Here is an 18,501-nt window from a genome sequence, read left to right on the forward strand (position 1 = left end):
TTGGTCTGTTTAAATTGTGTGTGTCTTCCTGACTCAATCTGGGCAGATTGTATGACTTAAGAAATTTATCGATATCTTCACTATCTTCTATTTTATTGGAATATAGGGTTTCAAAATACTTTCTAATTATCTTCTGTATTTCTATAGTGTCTGTTGTGATATTGCCTTTTTCATCCCGTATGTTAGTAATTTGAGTTCTCTCTCTTCTCTTCATTAGCATGGCTAAGGGCCTGTCGATCTTATTTATTTTTTCAAAGAACCAACTTTTAGTTTTATCAATTTTTTCAATTTTTTTTTGTTTCAATTTCATTGATTTCTGCTCTAATTTTAATTATTTCTTGTCTTCTACTACTTTTGCTGTTGCTCTGATCTTCCTTTTCTAGGTTTTTGAGGTGTAGTGTGAGTTCATTTATTTGTTGTTTTTTTTCTTTTTTTGAGGAAAGAACTCCAAGAAATGAATTTCCCTCTTAAAACTGCTTTCATTGTGTCCCATAGATTCCGATATGTTGTGTCTGTATTTTCATTTGTCTCTAAGAATTTTTTTTATCTCCTCTTTTATGTCTTCTGTAACCCATTTATCATTCAGTAACATATTGTTCATTTTCCATGTGATGTAGGATTTTTCCTTCCTTCTTTTATCATTGATTTCCAGTTTCATTCCATTATGATCAGATATGGTGCATGGTATTATCTCCATGCCTTTATATTTACTAAGAGTTGCCCTATGGCATAATATATGGTCTATCTTTGAGTAGGATCCATGTGCTGCTGAGAAGAACGTGTATCCACTTGATGATGGTTGATATATTCTATATATGTCAGTTAAGTCTAGGTTATTGATTGTGCTATTGAGTTGTATAGTTTCTTTATTCAGCTTTTGTCTAGAGGATCTGTCTAATGGTGAGAGCGGTATGTTGAAGTCACCCATAATTATTGTGTTGTAGTCTATTTGACTCTTGAACTTGAGGAGCGTTTGTTTCATGAACGTTGCAGCTCCATTGTTTGGTGCATACAAATTGATAATTGTTATGTCTTGTTGGTGGATGGTTCCTTTTAAAGTGTCCTTCTTTATCCCTTTTGATTAACTTAGGTTTGAAGTTGATTTTATTTGATATGAGTATGGCCACTCCTGCTTGCTTCCGAGGGCCACGTGAGTGGTATGATTTTTCCCAACCTTTTACCTTCAGCCTGTGTATGTCTTTTCCTATCATATGAGTCTCCTGAAGGCAGCATATTGTTGGATTTGTTTTTTTGATCCAGGTTACTAGCCTATGTCTCTTGATTGGTGAGTTTAGGCCATTAACATTTAAGGTTACAATTGAAATATGATTTGTACTTCCAGTCATGTTTATTTATTTATTTATTTTAGTTTGGCTAGTTTTTACTTTTTGGTTATTTTCCTCCCCCTTTACTGAGATACCTCCTGCTGTTAGTTTTGGGCACTATTTTTCAATTCCTCTTCTTGTAGTATTTTGCTCAAAATGCTTTGCAGTGCTGGTTTTCTGGCTGCGAATTCTTTTAGTTTTTATTTATCGTGAAAGATTTTAATTGCATTGTCAAATCTGAAGCTTAATTTTGCTGGATACAGTATTCTTGGTTGGAATCCATTATTTTTCAGCATTTGAAATACATTGTTCCAGGATCTTCTCGCTTTCAAAGTCTATGATGAAAAATCAGTCGTTAACCTAATTGGTTTACCCCTGAATGTAATCTGCCTCCTTTCTCTCGTAGCTTTTAATATTCTCTCCTTGTTCTGTATGTTGGCTATCTTTATAATTATATGTCTCGGAGTTGGTCTATTACGGTTTTGAATGTTTGGAGTCCTGTAGGCTTCCAGGATTTGGCAATCCATTCCATCTTTCATCTCTGGGAAGTTTTCTAGAATTATTTCATTTAATATGTTCTCCATTCCTTTGGTTTGAATCTCTATGCCTTCTTCTATCCCTATGACTCTCAAATTTGGTTTTTTTATGACATCCCATATCTCTTGAATAGATTGCTCGTGGGATTTAAGCATCTTTTCTGTGTTGACTATATTCTTTTCAAGTTGATAAACTTTGTCTTCATTATCTGATGTTCTGACTTCTACTTGATCTAGTCTATTTGTAATATTCTCGTTTGAATTTTTAATTTGGTTTATAGTTTCCTGCATTTCTAGGATTACTGTTTGATTTTTTTAAAGATCTCTATCTCCTGGTAAAGCTCATTCTTTGCCATTTGAATTTGTTTGTTTAATTCATTTTCAAAATATACTTTTATTGCTTGGACTTGCTGTCTCATGTCTTCTCTAATATTCCTTTCCATCTGAGTTAGGTATGCCTTGAGTTCTCTCCCTATCCATGTTTCTGATGCTTCTAGGTCCTCCTCTAGATTTAAGTTGTCCTGCATTGTTTGTACTCCTTTTTTCCCTTGTTTTTTCATGATGTTCACGCTGCTTTCCAGCTCTATTTGATTCTGTGTTTCTGCTCTCTTCTATAAATTTGTTTTGGTTTTGTATATCTCTGTTGTCTCTCCTTTGTGTTGGTAGACTATGCCTGCTAAAGTGGATTCTGCTGGGAAGGAATTCCGACGGCCAAGCTCCAGTGACGTCACCTCTCTGCTATGGCGGGCCCCAGGCTCCTTGCCGGGGTGTCCAAATGGGGGGGTGGGACTGGACTGTCTCTAGTTGGTTTCAGCTCCTGGACGCTGGCGGCCGGGCGGTCTCCAGCTGCCCAGTCGTGCAGACAGCGGGTGGGCTGTCGCCGGTGGGCGATCTCTAGCCATCCAGTTGCGTGGTCGGTCACCGGAAGGCGTGCGGTATCCAGCCGCCCAGTCGCAGGGGCAGTGGGCCAGCTTTCGCTGGTGGGCAGGCAATCTCTAGCCACCCAGTCGCACAGGCAGCGGGTGGAGTTTCGCTGGTGGGCGTGCGGTCTCCAGCCGCCCAGTCGCGACGGCCTGGCCTCTAGCCCCCTGGTTTCTCCTGCTAGTCCTGGTTTCTCCTGCTAGACCAGATTTCCCCTGAGTGATGCCTCTCCGCAGTTCAAACTGTACTCTGGGCCTGCCGTTTGTTGGGCGTGGAGGGTAGCTATTGAGAACCCCCGGCACTCTATTGTTTTGATTTTTTCCGCTTGCCCCTCCCCCCGCTCTGGCAATACAGGTTTCGTTTTCCCCCCGCTGATGAGAGGGGGAGTTGAAGGTCGGGTGTCTCTAGTTTTCCCCGTGTCTTTATGCAGGCTTGCTCTGATAATCCGTCCTCCGAGAACCTAGGAGAGATTTTATGCTAATTCCCCGCTGTATGGGAGATGAGCTGAGTAACACACACCTGTTTTATTGTTGCAATCTATCGGAGAGTGGTGGTGGTTACTTCAGCTTTCCAAGGTGGTGGCCACTGGTTTCCTTGGTGGAGTTTCCGTTGTGGAGGATAGAACTGTACCGCTTCCTTCCCCGTCTGAGATCCCGAACTCAGCCCGGGGCCCCGTGAGGGCTCAGGCAGCAGGATTCCACAGAATACGCAGCCACGTTTCTCCCTGCTTGCTGGTCACTTCTCAGCGGCTCCCGGCCGTCTGTAGCCGCGGGGCAGGCCGCGCGGATCAGTCAGCCCGGATCTCCGGTCGCACAGTTGGCTCGTGTTTGAGACTCAATTACTGGACCTCGGTGCTGGAAATCCTTCCTCTAGGTTTCGGTGCACCCCCATTTTGCTGTAAGTTCCTAACAAGATAGTTTTTTGTCGTTCTAACTCATTATTCACCCGCGCAGTGGTGCGGTACATGGGGTGTGATGCACTCTATTCACGGCCATCTTCCTCCAAGAACAATTTTAAAAAGGAAAAGTTTATTTAGGAGCTCATGGTTTCAGAGGACTTAATCCATAGATGGCCAACTGCATTCCTTGGGACTCAAGGTGAGGCAGAACACCATGGCAGAAGGATGTGGCAGAAGAAAGAAGCTGGGAAGGTGGCAATAGGAAGCAGAGAGAGATTCCACTAGCCAGATACAGAATATATGCCTCAAAGGCCTGCTCCCAAAGACCCAGCTCCTCCCACCACTCCCCACCACCAAGTCAATCCCCATCAGGGGATTAATGAACTGATTAGGTTAAACCTTTTATACCCTAATCATTTCACCTTCAAACTTTCCTGCATTGTCTCACTCATGAGCTTTTAGGGAAGACCTACTATCTAAACCATATCAGCCAGTAACAATAATCAGCTAGAAAAATCTTAATATATTGCTGAAGATTGAGTGTGGGCTAGTGCTATATAATAAACTCTTTGGAGTTCACACCTCCTTGCAGAGTTTTTCTGGAAGAATCCTACCAAGAACTCACAAGGGAAGTTGGAAGAAATCCTGATAAAGTCTTTCTCACCACCCAGAAAATTTTCTTGGTTTGATGAGAGGCATAGCAATAAACCACCAAACCCGCCCACACTTACCTACCCTATTCCCCCATAGAATGGAATGCTTATTCCACAAGGACAATGGAAACAAAAATCATATCCTTAGGGCATTTGTCCAAACCCAGTCACTAGGGGAGGAAAAGAGGGGACTATGCTTACCCCTGGGAGAAAGGCAGGAATAAGTTCCAGGCTTAGCACTAAACATGGAAGAGGAACAGGAACACTAATGAAGGCTTCCAAGAAGTGGGTTCATGGTGTCTGATTAAAATGGAAACCTAACCAGAACATCAGTGAACCTCCCCACCCTATCAGAAACACTCCAATACGCTGTGACTATAGCATGATAGATGACTAGAGGTGTCTGGTGCACTTCCCTCTACAAAAAAAAATGAACCCCAACAAAGAAAAAAACAACTCTTATTCTAACAGTATTTGAGGTAGAGCACCAAGTACAGTAGAGATGTGGAGAGACTCTGTGTGCTTAGTTCCGTCTTTGTAAGGCACATCTCCATGCTCTGCAGCATCTCTGAAATTCAGTAGGGAGAATTGCGAGAGATTCCTTCAGGGGAGCAGTACAAAGGGAAGATTTTAAAACAAAGCAGGGATATACATAATCAAGTGGGAAGCAGACACTCAGAGGAACACTCTGGCAAACACCTCATCCTCCAACACAGGTATCACTGGGGAAATCTGAAGCCTGTGGTGCACTGAGGTTGACCGTGGCGATGACGAATTTCAAATCCAACTCAACTTCCAACCAAATTAATGGAAATTCCTGTATCTACTAAGGACCTCTCAGGAAAGATATACTCCTCTCGAAGCATAAAATATTTTTGCCTCAGCACTTAGTACCTGATTCAACCCTTCTGACTTGTAACAACAACAACAACAAAATGAGGTCTATAACATGGCAAAAAAAAAAAAAAAAACAACCCACAAAATTCTGACAAAACCAAACATTTATCAGAAGCAGACACATGTATGACAAAGATTTTGGAATTATCTGACAGGGAACTTAAATTATAATTAATATGTTAAAGGATGTAATGGAAAGGATAGACAGCAGGCAACTCTAAGAGGTAATTTCAGCAGAAAAATGTGAACTCTTACAATGACTCAAATGGAAATAGCTGTAGCTTGGATTTTGAATGTCCTGCAAAGGTCCATGTGTTGAAGGCTTGAACTGGAATCTCAGAAACTAGATAAAGATAAAAAAAAAGAAAAGTTATATTTCTAATAAGACTGTCAGAGTTTAAGAGGGGTTGGGAAAAATTACATGAAAAATGTCCACAATTTTACAACAAAATATATAAAAATATCCAATTTTCAAAAAATTGTCTCAAATGATAACCTACTCAGAACAGAAAACATAAAAGTTCACATCTTACAACACAGAAGGAGGATGGCAAAGTTGGAGGCTAGCACTACCCAACTTCAAGATTTACCATAAAACTACGGTAATCCAGATAATGTGGTGTTGGTAAAAGAATAGGCAAATAGATCATGAAACAGAATAGAAAGCCCATAAACAGACCCACAGAAATATAGTTGACTGGTTTTTGACACAGGAGAAAGTGAAATACCAGAGAGAAAAGATTGTCTTTTCAAAAACAATACTGTAACAACTGAAAATACACATTCACAAAATTAATTTAGATACAGACTTCATGCCTTTCATAAGAATTGCCTCATACTCAAAATGGATCATAGACCTCAATGTAAAATGCAAGACTTCTAGAAGATACAAGAGAAAATCTGCATGGTCTTGGGCTTGTTGAGAAATGTTTAGGTACAACACCCCAGGAAAAATCCACCAAAGAAAGAATCAATGAGCTGTACTTTATTAAAATAAAAATTTAAAAACCCTCTGCTCTATGAAAGACATTGTAAAGATAATGAAAAGAGAAGCTACAGACTAGGAGAGTATATATGTGCAAAAGGTGAATTTCACAAAGTACTGTTGTGCAGAATATGTGAACAACTCCTAGAATACAAGAAGAAAACGAAATGGGCCAAAGATCTGTCAATGTTTGCTTTACATATTTAGGTGCTCTAATGTTGGATGCATACAAATTTATAATTGTTTTAATCTTTATAATAATAAAACTGACCCTTTTATCATTATAAAATGTTTTCTTTGTTTCCTTTGACAGTTTTTGTCTTAACGTCTGCTAGGCCTGAATGTCCCTTCAAATATATGTGTTCAAAAGTAATCTTCACTGTGGTAGGTGAGTGTCTTATAAAAGGGATGGAAGGAAACACCTTGGGCCCTTTTTATTGTTTTACTCTTCAGCCACATGAGGACACAGTGTTTCCTCCCCCTTTTGTCCCTTTTCCACCCTTTGTCTGCATTCCATCAAGCTATGGCAAGAAGACCTTCAGATGATACCAAATGCTTACACCTTGATCCTGGGCTTTCTGATCTCCAGCAATCTCCAGAATCAATTTCTGTTCCTTATAAATTACTCAGACTCAGGAAGTTTATTATCACAGCACAAATGGCCAAACACAGAGTCTATTTTATCTGTTATACCTACGGCCATTTGTTATACCTATGGTTTCTCCTTTGGTTATCATTTACATGGAATATATTTTCCATACTTTCAGCCTGTTTATCCTTAAATCTAAAATTATTACAGACAGCATATAGCTGGATTACGTTTTTGTAATCCCTCACTCTATGTCCTTTATTTAAGCAGTTTAATCACAATCCTCCTGCCTCAGCCTCTCCAGCTGCTGGGATCATATGCGTGCACCACCATGCTTGGCTCTTTATTTTCTTTGGTGTGTCTTCAGGTATATATATATATATATATATTTTCTAACTTTTGCTGAAATTCTCATTTGGTTTATGCACATTTTTCCTGAAATCACTGCATACCATTATGATAGTTATTTTGAAATCATTGTTAGCTAATCTATATACCTCTGTTTTTTAGGGTCAGTTTCTGGAAATTTATTTTGTTCCATTGATTTGACCATTTTCCTTATTTATACATATTTCTTATAGCTCTGTTTTTATCTGTACATTTGAAAAAACAACCACATCTCTAATCTTTACTGACTGGCCTCGTATAGGTAAAGACTTTTACCTATCAGCCTGGCAAAAGATTGGTGGTGAGAGCAGGGACTTGGGGCAGGGGAGGTCTTTAAACCCTTCCTGTGGACATGTCTTCCCTCGACTCATGCAGATGACTTCATAATTAAAAGGATTTGCTGTTTTTCTTTCTCAGTAACTCACTGTTTGCTATGCTGTGTGTCCTCTGATACAGTAACACGCGGTCCATCTTTTCTGTTCTTATAAGCTCTCAGTTATCTAGAGTATGGTACACCCATCTTGGATTACAGAGAAACCAGTTCCTTGATCAGCCCCTTGAAAAACCAGAATGTTGGAGACATACCCGACTCTTGCCTTCTGAGAGAGAGGCCACCAAGCTATATTGTACCACAGGTCCTTTAAAGAAGCATAACACTCAGCCCTTCCCTTCAGGGGCCCCCAGGTATCTAGAGTATGCTAGGTCCTGCCAGTGCACCAAGACACCCAAAGAAACCAAACCTTTGAGCATCCCTTTATCCCCCCGAAAATCTGGAATACTGGATGCACACTCCAATCTTCCCTTCCCCTTGAGGGAAAGGCCACTGGGCTCTACCTGCCTGTGTGTGTATACCAAGGGCCCTCTAGGTCAGTGGCACGTCACCCGGCTCTCCGCTCCAGTGGCCCCTACGCCAAGTCCCAGCACAATCTGAGACAGACAAGACAGAAGCAAGTACCTCAGGCCGCTCTCCCAACGAGTCAGGACTTTGGCTGTGAGGTCCTGTCTTCTTTCTTCCCTCAGGGAGAAGCCAGGAACTAGGAGTTTTCTCCTAACTGTGTGGTGCTGTGCTGAGGGGAAGGACCATGTGCTCTCAAGTTCCCTGCTGGCTTTGATGAGTTGGTTTTGTGCTCACATGGCGTGAAGGAGCCTCTGAACTGCCTTCTGGATTTCTCACAGAGAGTTTATCTTGTGTATTATCGAGTCGGTGTCTCCGTGGGAGGGTGGAAGGACTGGGGTTTCCTATTCTACCATCTTGCTGACGTTTACTGTGGTTATGATTTGCATTTCCCTGATGACTAGTGGTTACAAAGGTATTTTGTGTGCTTATTGGCCATTTATATATCTCCCTTGGAGAAATCGCTATTCAAGTCCTTTGCCCCTTTTTATGCTGGGTTTTTGTTTTTATTGTTGTTGTTGATTTGTAGGAGTTTTTTATATATTTTGGATATCAATCCCTAAACAGGTGTAGTTTTAAGCAAAGACGTTTTGGGATACTTTGTTATGGATGACAAATGAATATTAAAAAAAATTATTAATAACAATTGTTCGCAATATAAAAATACTAAAAACTATACATTGTGTGACATTGAGGAGATAATTTTACTGCAGTGTATCTGCTTGGTGGATTATTAGTATATTATTACATGGCTACCCAAAATTTTATAATATGAGAAAAATGCTTATGCTATCTTAAGTAAAAAGTAGACTATACATTGATACTAAGAAACTGAAGAAAAATTCCATAGTTTTAATATTTATGACAAATTGAATTTATATGGATTCATGTTTGTTTTGTTTTTGTTATAGTATCTATTGCTTTAAATATTTCTATATTTGTATTTACTTATTACTATGTTTATATTTATTAGTTATAAATATTTTAAATATTAATATATTTATATTCCTGCTTTGCAATAGTTTGAAAGGTATACAATCCATTTTTAACTGTGTTTTTAATCTTAAAATATTTAAAAAATATGCTTGAATGTAAATGAAATTATCAAAGTTAATTGCTTCTTCTCTTGGGATGGCCCACTCCCCATCCCCCATTCCCAGAGCATATTTTCATTTCATTAAATAAATCTTATATTCTTTTTCTAAAAAGAAGGAAGAAGTCAAAGTTAACACAATAATTGCTCCATCTTTTAATTCGAAGATTAACAATCCATTAACTTTACTTCTTTGCTCCAGTTAGCCATGATATCATATTATTATTAAAAATAGTATAGATCATTTACTTCTTTTTTTTATTGGTTGTTCAAAACATTACATAGTTCTTGATATATCATATTTCATACTTTGATTCAAGTGGGTTATGAACTCCCATTTTTACCCCGTGTACAGATTGCAGAGTCACATCAGTTACACTTCCACTGATTTACATATTGACATACTCATGTCTGTTGTATTCTGCTGCCTTTCCTATCCTCTACTATCCCCCCTCCCCTCCCCTCCCCTCCCCTCTTCTCTCTCTACCCCCTCTACTGTAATTCATTTCTCCCCCTTGTATTATTTTTCCCTTTCCCCTCACTTCCTCTTGTATGTAATTTTGTATAACCCTAAGGGTCTCCTTCCATTTCCAAGCAATTTCCCTTCTCTCTCCCTGTCCCTCCCACCTCTCATTCCTGTTTAATGTTAGTCATCTTCTCATGCTCTTCTTCCCTACTCTGTTCTTAGTTACTCTCCTTATATCAAAGAAGACATTTGGTATTTGTTTTTTAGGGATTGGCTAGCTTCACTTAGCATAATCTGCTCTAATGCCATCCATTTCCCTCCAAATTCTATAATTTTGTCATTTTTTAATGCAGAGTAATACTCCATTGTGTATAAATGCCACTTTTTTTTTATCCATTCGTCTATTGAAGGGCATCTAGGTTGCTTCCACAGTCTTGCTATTGTGAATTGTACTGCTATGAACATCGATGTAGCAGTGCCCCTGTAGCATGCTCTTTTTAGGTCTTTAGGGAATAGACCCAGAAGGGGAATAGCTGGATCAAATGGAGGTTCCATTCCAGCTTTCCAAGAAATCTCCATACTGCTTTCAAAATTGGTTGCACCAATTTGCAGTCCCACCAACAATGTACAAGTGTACCCTTTTCCCCACATCCTCGCCAGCACTTGTTGTTGTTTGACTTCATAATGGCTGCCAATCTTACTGGAGTGAGATGATATCTTAGGGTGGTTTTGATTTGCATTTCTCTGACTGCTAGCGATGGTGAGCATTTTTTCATGTACTTGTTGATTGATTGTATGTCCTCCTCTGAGAAATGTCTGTTTAGGTCCTTGGCCCATTTGTTGATTGGGTTATTTGTTATCTTATTGTCTAATTTTTTGAGTTCTTTATATACTCTGGATATTAGGGCTCTATCTGAAGTGTGAGGAGTAAAGATTTGTTCCCATGATGTAGGCTCCCTATTTACCTCTCTTATTGTTTCTTTTGCTGAGAAAAAACTTTTTAGTTTGAGCAAGTCCCATTTGTTGATTCTAGATATTAATTCTTGTGCTATGGGTGTCCTATTAAGGAATTTGGAGCCCGACCCCACAGTATGTAGGTCGTAGCCAACTTTTTCTTCTATCAGATGCCTTGTCTCTGGTTTGATATCAAGCTCCTTGATCCATTTTGAGTTAACTTTTGTGCATGGCGAGAGAAAGGGATTCAGTTTCATTTTGTTGCATATGGATTTCCAGTTTTCCCAGCACCATTTGTTGAAGATGCTATCCTTCCTCCATTGCATGCTTTTAGCCCCTTTATCAAATATAAGAAAGTTGTAGTTTTGTGGGTTGGTTTCTGTGTTGTCTATTCTGTACCATTGGTCCACCCGCCTGTTTTGGTACCAATACCATGCTGTTTTTGTTACTATTGCTCTGTAGTACAGTTTGAACTCTGGTATCGCTATACCTCCAGATTCACACTTCCTGCTTAGCATTGTTTTTGCTATTCTGGGTCTTTTATTTTTCCATATGAATTTCATGATTGCTTTCTCTATTTCTACAAGAAATGCCATTGGGATTTTGATTGGCATTGCATTAAACCTATAGAGAACTTTTGGTAATATCACCATTTTGATGATGTTAGTTCTGCCTATCCATGAACAGGGTATATTCTTCCATCTTCTAAGATCTTCTTCAATTTCTCTCTTTAGGGTTCTGTAGTTTTCATTGTATAAGTGTTTTACCTCTTTTGTTAGGTTGATTCCCAAGTATTCTATTATTTTTGAGGATATTGTGAATGGAGTGGTTGTCCTCATTTCCATTTCAGAGGGTTTGTCGCTGATATACAGGAATGCCTTTGATTTATGCGTGTTGATTTTATATCCTGCCACTTTGCTGAATTCATTTATTAGCTCTAATAGTTTCTTTGTAGACCCTTTTGGGTCTGCTAGGTATAGAATCATGTCATCTGCAACTAGTGATAATTTAAGTTCTTCTTTTCCTATTTTTATGCCTTTAATTTCTTTCGTCTGTCTAATTGCTCTGGCCAGTGTTTCGAGAACTATGTTGAACAGAAGTGGTGAGAGAGGGCATCCCTGTCTTGTTCCAGATTTTAGAGGGAATGCCTTCAATTTTTCTCCATTCAGAATGATGCTAGCCTGGGGCTTAGCGTAGATTGCTTTTACAATGTTGAGGTATGTTCCTGTTATCCCTATTTTTTCAAGAGTTTTGAACAAAAAGGGATGCTGTACTTTGTCGAATGCTTTTTCCGCATCTATCGAGATGATCATATGGTTCTTATTTTTAAGTCTATTGATGTGGTGAATAACATTTATTGATTTCCGTATATTGAACCAGCCTTGCATCCCAGGGATGAATCCTACTTGATCATGGTGTATAATTTTTTTGATATGATTTTGTATCCGATTCACCAGAATTTTATTGAGGATTTTTGCGTCTAGGTTCATTAGAGATATAGGTCTGTAGTTTTCTTTCTTTGAAGTGTCTTTGTCTGGTTTAGGAATCAGGGTGATGTTGGCCTCGTAGAATGAATTTGGAAGTTCTCCCTCTTTTTCTATTTCCTGAAATAGCTTGAAAAGTATTGGTATTAGTTCCTCTTTAAAGATTTTGTAAAACTCTGCTGTATACCCATCCGGTCCTGGGCTTTTCTTAGTTGGTAATCTTTTGATGGTTTCTTCTATTTCCTCAATTGATATTGGTCTGTTTAGGTTGTCTATATCCTCCTGTCTCAATCTGGGCAGATCATATGACTTAAGAAATTTATCGATGCCTTCACTATCTTCTATTTTATTGGAGTATAAGGATTCAAAATAATTTCTGATTATCTTCTGTATTTCTGAAGTGTCTGTTGTGATATTGCCTTTTTCATCCTGTATGCTAGTAATTTGAGTTCTCTCTCTTCTTCTCTTCGTTAGCATGGCTAAGGGTCTGTCGATCTTATTTATTTTTTCAAAGAACCAACTTTTAGTTTTATCAATTTTTTCAATTGTTTCTTTTGTTTCGATTTCATTAATTTCAGCTCTGATTTTAATTATTTCTTGCCTTCTACTTCTTTTGCTGTTATTTTGCTCTTCTTTTTCTAGGATTTTGAGATGAAGTATGAGATTATTTATTTGTTGTTTTTTTCTTTTTTTAAGGAATGAACTCCATGCAATGAATTTTCCTCTTAGAACTGCTTTTAATGTGTCCCATAGATTCCGATATGTTGTGTCTGTGTTTTCATTTATCTCTAAGAATTTTTTAATTTCCTCCTTAATGTCTTCTATAACCCATTGATCATTCAGTAACCTATTGTTCATTCTCCAAGTGATGCATGATTTTTCCTTCCTTCTTTTATCGTTGATTTTCAGTTTCATTCCATTATGGTCAGATAAGATGCATGGTATTATCTCTACTCCTTTATATTGTCTAAGAGTTGCCCTGTGACATAATATATGATCTATTTTTGAGACGGATCCATGTGCTGCTGAGAAAAAAAGTGTAACTGCTTGATGTTGGGTGGTATATTCTATATATGTCAATTAAGTCTAGGTTGTTAATTGTGTTATTGAGTTCTATAGTTTCCTTATTCAACTTTTGTTTGGAAGATCTGTCCAGTGGTGAGAGAGGTGTGTTGAAGTCTCCCATGATTATTGTATGGTGGTCTATTAGACTCTTGAACTTGAGAAGAGTTTGTTTGATGAACATAGCTGCACCATTGTTTGGGGCATATATATTTATGATTGTTATGTCTTGTTGGTGTATGGTTCCCTTGAGCAGTATGCAGTGTCCCTCTTTATCCCTTTTGATTAACTTTGGCTTGAAATCTATTTTATTTGATATGAGTATGGACACTCCTGCTTGTTTCCGAAGTCCATATGCATGATATGGTTTTTCCCAACCTTTCACCTTCAGTCTATGTATGTCTTTTCCTATCAAATGCGTCTCCTGTAGGCAGCATATTGTTGGGTCATGTTTTGTGATCCATTCTACTAGCCTGTGTCTCTTAATTGGTGAGAGCCAATTAAGAGCCATTAACATTTAGGGTTATTATTGAGATATGGGTTATCCTTCCAGCCATATTTGTTTATTTATGTTACTAAACCTGATTTGTTTTCCTCTTTGATTATTTTCCCCCCTTTACTGTCCTACCTCCCACTGTTGGTTTTCATTGTTATTTTCCATTTCCTCTTCCTGTAATGTTTTGCAGAGGATTTTTTGGAGAGATGGTTTTCTAGCTGCAAATTCTTTTAACTTTTGTTTATCATGGAAGGTTTTAATTTCATCTTCCATCCTGAAGCTTAATTTCGCTGGATACACGATTCTTGGTTGGAACCCATTTTCTTTCAGTGTTTGAAATATGTTATTCCAGGATCTTCTAGCTTTCAAAGTCTGTGTTGAGAGATCAGCTGTTATCCTGATTGGTTTACCCCTAAATGTAATCTGCTTCCTTTCTCTTGTAGCTTTTAAAATTCTCTCCTTATTCTGTATGTTGGGCATCTTCATTATAATGTGTCTAGGTGTGGATCTCTTATGATTATGCACATTCGGCATCCTGTAGGCTTCTAGGATTTGGGATTCTGTCTCGTTCTTCAAGTCTGGGAAGTTTTCTCGAATTATTTCATTGAATAGATTGCTCATTCCTTTGGTTTGGAGCTCTGTGCCTTTCTGTATCCCAATGACTCTTAAGTTTGGTCTTTTAATGTTATCCCATATTTCTTGGATGTTCTGCTCATGGTTTCTTAACAGTCTTGCTGAGCTGTCTATGTTCTTTTCAAGTTGAAATACTTTGTCTTCATTGTCTGATGTTCTATCTTCTAAGTGTTCTACTCTGCTGGTAGTATTCTCAATTGAGTTTTTAAGTTGGTTTATTGCTTCCTGCCTTTCTAGGATTTCTGTTTGTTTGTTTTTTATAACCTCTATCTCCCTGTATAGTTGATCTTTTGCTTCCTGGATTTGTTTATGTATTTCATTGTTGAAGAGATCTTTCATTGTCTGATTTTGCTGTCTAATGTCTTCCTTGAGACTCCAGATCATCTGAAGCATGTATCTCCTGAATTCTTTATCTGACATTCCATCTGCTGCAGATATTACCTCTTCTAACTTTGAGTTGACCTGCATTGCTTGTGGTCCTTTCTTTCCTTGTCTCTTCATACTGTTCGCGTTTCTTTCTGCTTACTGAGACTGTTGTGTTGTTGAATTTTCCCCCTATATATTTGTATTACTCTTGTATAGTTGCAAAGTCTCCCACGCAGGTGCGGGCAGGGGCTCTGCTCCTCCTCCAATTGGGGCACTGTGCCTACCACATCGGCAGGCCACTGGGCCTGTTCTGCTAGTTGGTAGCAGGTGCGCCTACCTTGGAGGCGCGTGGGGCGGCTCTGCCACTCCAGGTTGCTGGGCCTGACCTGCTGGTGGGTTGCAGGTCCGGCTACCTTGCAGGCGCGGGGGGAGGGTGCACACCTATTTGTATTTAGACAGTTACGCGAAATGGAGGACGTAATGCTTGGGATGAATGTTGGGGGTAAGGGGAAGGTAGGTGTTCTTGAAAAGAAAAAGGAGAGGGAGATAGATAGCATAGAGGAGAATGGAAAGAGCAGTAAAACTTGGAAGGGGAGAGAAAAAATTAAAATGAAATAGGAAATAAAATTAGGTCTTAGAGATCCATTTTCTTCTCTTCCCGTAGGCAAAGCTGTGCCCTCCGGGCTGAGTTTTGCCCTCAATGTGTCAACAGCAATCCCTGTAAGGCGGTTCCTGGGAGTCTCTCAATCCTGTTGGTCCAGAGCTGTTGCACTTCTACGGCCCCTCCTCCCCTTCCTCCTGCCAGCCAGCCAGGTCCTGCTCACCGGAGGCAGTTCCCCAAGGATTTGGTTACACTTTCAGCCCCATCGAGTGCTCTATTTCCCTAACTACTGAGCACTCTCGCTGTCATTCATCTAAGCCCCAGTGCTGTGGAGTTGTGGTCTGGGGGTCAATTGTTTAATTTTTCCAGACCCCTTTGGTGGGCACACCTTCGGAATCTGGCAGCTAAGACCATTGGTGTCGCTGCTGGTGGTAATAGGAATTGGGGGTCGAGGATCCCCTCTACTTCCCTCAGCCCCTACAGTCACAACCACACTGCTGGCGGTAGGAGGAGTTGGGGGTCTGGAGTGTCCTCTGTTTCCCTCCACCCCTACCGTCACATCCTCTCAGTTCGCAGTTGGGGGATTTGGGGGTGGGGAGTCTTCTCTGCTTCCCTCTGCCCCTACAGTCACGCCCTCATCACTGGCAGTAGGGGGAGTTGGGGGTCGAGAGTCCTTTGGCCCTTACGGTCACCCCACGGAGAGATTTTGAAGTTTCCCGGTTGTTTGTATCTGGTGTGGGTGGGAGTCACACACCTGCTAAAGTAGATTCCGCTGGGAAGGAATCTCTTTGGCCGAACTTTGGTGACTTCCCCTCTCTGCTGTGGCGGGCCCCTGGCTCCTTGCCGGAGTGTCCGAAGGGAGGGGTGGAACTGGCTTGTCTCTGGTCTGACACAATCTCTGGTTTTAGTTCCCAGTTCGCTATTTCGTAAAGGGTTGGTTAGATTCCCTTCACGCTGCCTGGGGGGGGGGAGCCGTTCGCCGGGTGGGCAGGGCTGTTAGTAGAGCCGGGAGGGCACGGGCTGTCTGCTGGGCCAGGCGGGGACACTTCTCGCTGCGCCGGGCCGCTGGGGGCTGCCTGTAGAGCCGGGCAGCTGCGGCCGCGTGGCTAAGATCCAGGCGGGCGGGGTGGCCGTTCGCTGAGCGAGAGCGGGGCCTCCCGGGACGGCGGAATGGCGGGTGCCGTCTGCGGGTTCGGGCGGGCCGCGCTGCTCGGGGCCGCCGGCCGCTTTCTGTAGCGGCTGGTGGCCGAGGGATTGTACCTCTGCACCCGCCGGGGGGCCGCCTGTAGAGCCGGGCAGCTGCTGCCGCGTGGCTACAAGCCTGGCGGCCGTTTGCAGAGCGAGAGCAGGGCCTCCCCGGGACGGCGGGATGGCGGGTGCCGTCTGCGGGTTCGGGCGGGTCGCCGGCCGCTTGCAGAAGCGGCAGGTGGCTCCGGGACTGGACCTCCGCGCCCGCGTGGCCAGCCAAGATCCACTTGTCTGGGACAAACTGACACTTCTAATAAACCTACCAATTCCCGGCAGGTTCCCTCTTAACGGAATTTTGCTAGAAGTTCCTCAGTAGGTAGACTGCCGCTGTTCCAATGGGTCTTTCTGATCCCGTTAATGTGGAGACATTGGAATTGCTGCTTCCTCGCGGCGGCCATGTTGGATCCCCCGATCATTTACTTCTAATAATTTTTCTTACTTGCATTTTGAATCAAATTTATAACAATTATCTAATCTTATCTCTTTATATTTAACTGCCTTTAAAGCTCAGCATTGGTTTTTATCAGCCATGCCTTCTCTAAAACCCTTAGGCTTTTAGTTTTGATTCATTTCTTACTATTCTGCAAAACATCTTTAAGTAATTGATTTCGGAAGAGTATCTTGGCTGTGGAATTTTTGTTGTTTTCTTATCTACTTGGTAGTATATTTCTGTTGATTTCACAAATAACTGGCATCTTATTTAGGATGGAAATATTAACCTAAAAATCTCTAAGGTATTGTTCTACCATTTTCTGAGATTGAGAAAAAGGCCACATCAGGTTTTTGGGGGGGGGTTTTAGCTTTCTTTCTCTCTCTTTGGAATTTAAAGTGTTCTCACTGATTTGTCTGGATAAGAATCCATTTCACAAACTTTGCTTTTATGTACTAAAATTTCAGTTTCTAAATGATGTCCCATTTAGTTCATATGAGGAAATTTCTTCTACTATAGTTTCTGCTTGACGAATTCTGTGTTGCTACATCTAATTAATTTTCTAACGCTGCTTTTTATCAGGCTTCTAATCCAGAATATTCTTCCTCATCAAGGTAATCTTTGGCCAGGGTAGGTCTGAGCTAAGAGAAGTAGTCATTTGTGTTTGCCCTCCTTGGTTGTACAACCCTTGCAGGAGGACATCTCTCCTCATCCCAGGCTCAGTATGTCCTCCCTCATCTTAAGGATGGAAATAGACAAGGGGAGGCTACTTACACCCATCCACACTCAGTTCATCACAGTTTTAATCATTTTACCAAAACTTGTCTTTTTACTTTACCTAGCAGGTGCAAAGACTTCCCCCCCCCCTTTTTCAATTTAATTTCTCAGTTTTTTAAGGGATTTTCAAGAGTGGGGATTTGGGGTCAGCCTCATCTTAACATCATGTCTGGAACCCCAAAATTGCTGAATTATTTTATAAAAATATATTTAGACCTAGGTCAATGAAATTTTTTTAAAAAGTAAGGAAAGGGTTAAATATCTTCCTCAAGTGTGGGCAAAGACTGAAAAGAGGAACAGTTCCTCTTAAAGAAAGTTAACAGGCTATATGATCATTGCCGAGGAAGCCTCGCACAGTCGTGGAAGGGCTGCTATTCTTATGCTAGAACTCAGAGCAGCACAGCCAGACAAACAAGTGGGCTCCTTTCCAGAACTTGGGACACAGCAGAAGCAGTCAAGATGGATCCCAGGTGGTAAGTGTGATCGAGCTTACCCTTTGCAGGGCCTTTGAGGGTTATGACCTCAGTAAAAGGCTGAGGTTGAGAACGGGACTCTGACAACCACGCTTCCTGCCTGAGAATGCTAATATGTATTCAGGGCATGTCTAGTTAAAGGCCCAAAGTGAAAATTCCTGGGTGGGAGAGCAGCATATAATGTGAAAAGTTAGCTAAAGCCCACAGAAATCATTCTCTCTCCTTCTTGGAGCCTCTGCTCTAGGTTGATTCTTTTTTTCCCTTTTTTTCTTCAAGAGATCTTTGCCACATGAAGGTGAAAATTATTGAGATGCCAAAAACAGTTTATTGGC

At 40.8% G+C, this 18,501-nt stretch overlaps 1 protein-coding gene across 2 annotated transcripts in view; it reads left to right on the forward strand.

The window, feature by feature from the left end:
* Positions 1-18,039: 18,039 nt before the first annotated feature.
* Positions 18,040-18,501, forward strand: part of CD86 (CD86 molecule) — a 69,433-nt gene continuing 68,971 nt past the window's right edge. The window contains exon 1 of one of the 2 annotated variants that reach the window (XM_081302058.1): positions 18,040-18,169. In XM_081302058.1, the coding sequence (XP_081158184.1) occupies positions 18,156-18,169 (14 nt within the window). In that variant the 5' untranslated portion in view covers positions 18,040-18,155. The remainder of the gene's footprint in view (positions 18,170-18,501) is intronic. The other variant, XM_081302059.1, reaches the window with a different exon arrangement.

This window comes from Spermophilus citellus (assembly GCF_964194105.1).
Source record: "Spermophilus citellus genome assembly, chromosome: 7".
NCBI lineage: Eukaryota > Metazoa > Chordata > Mammalia > Rodentia > Sciuridae > Spermophilus > Spermophilus citellus.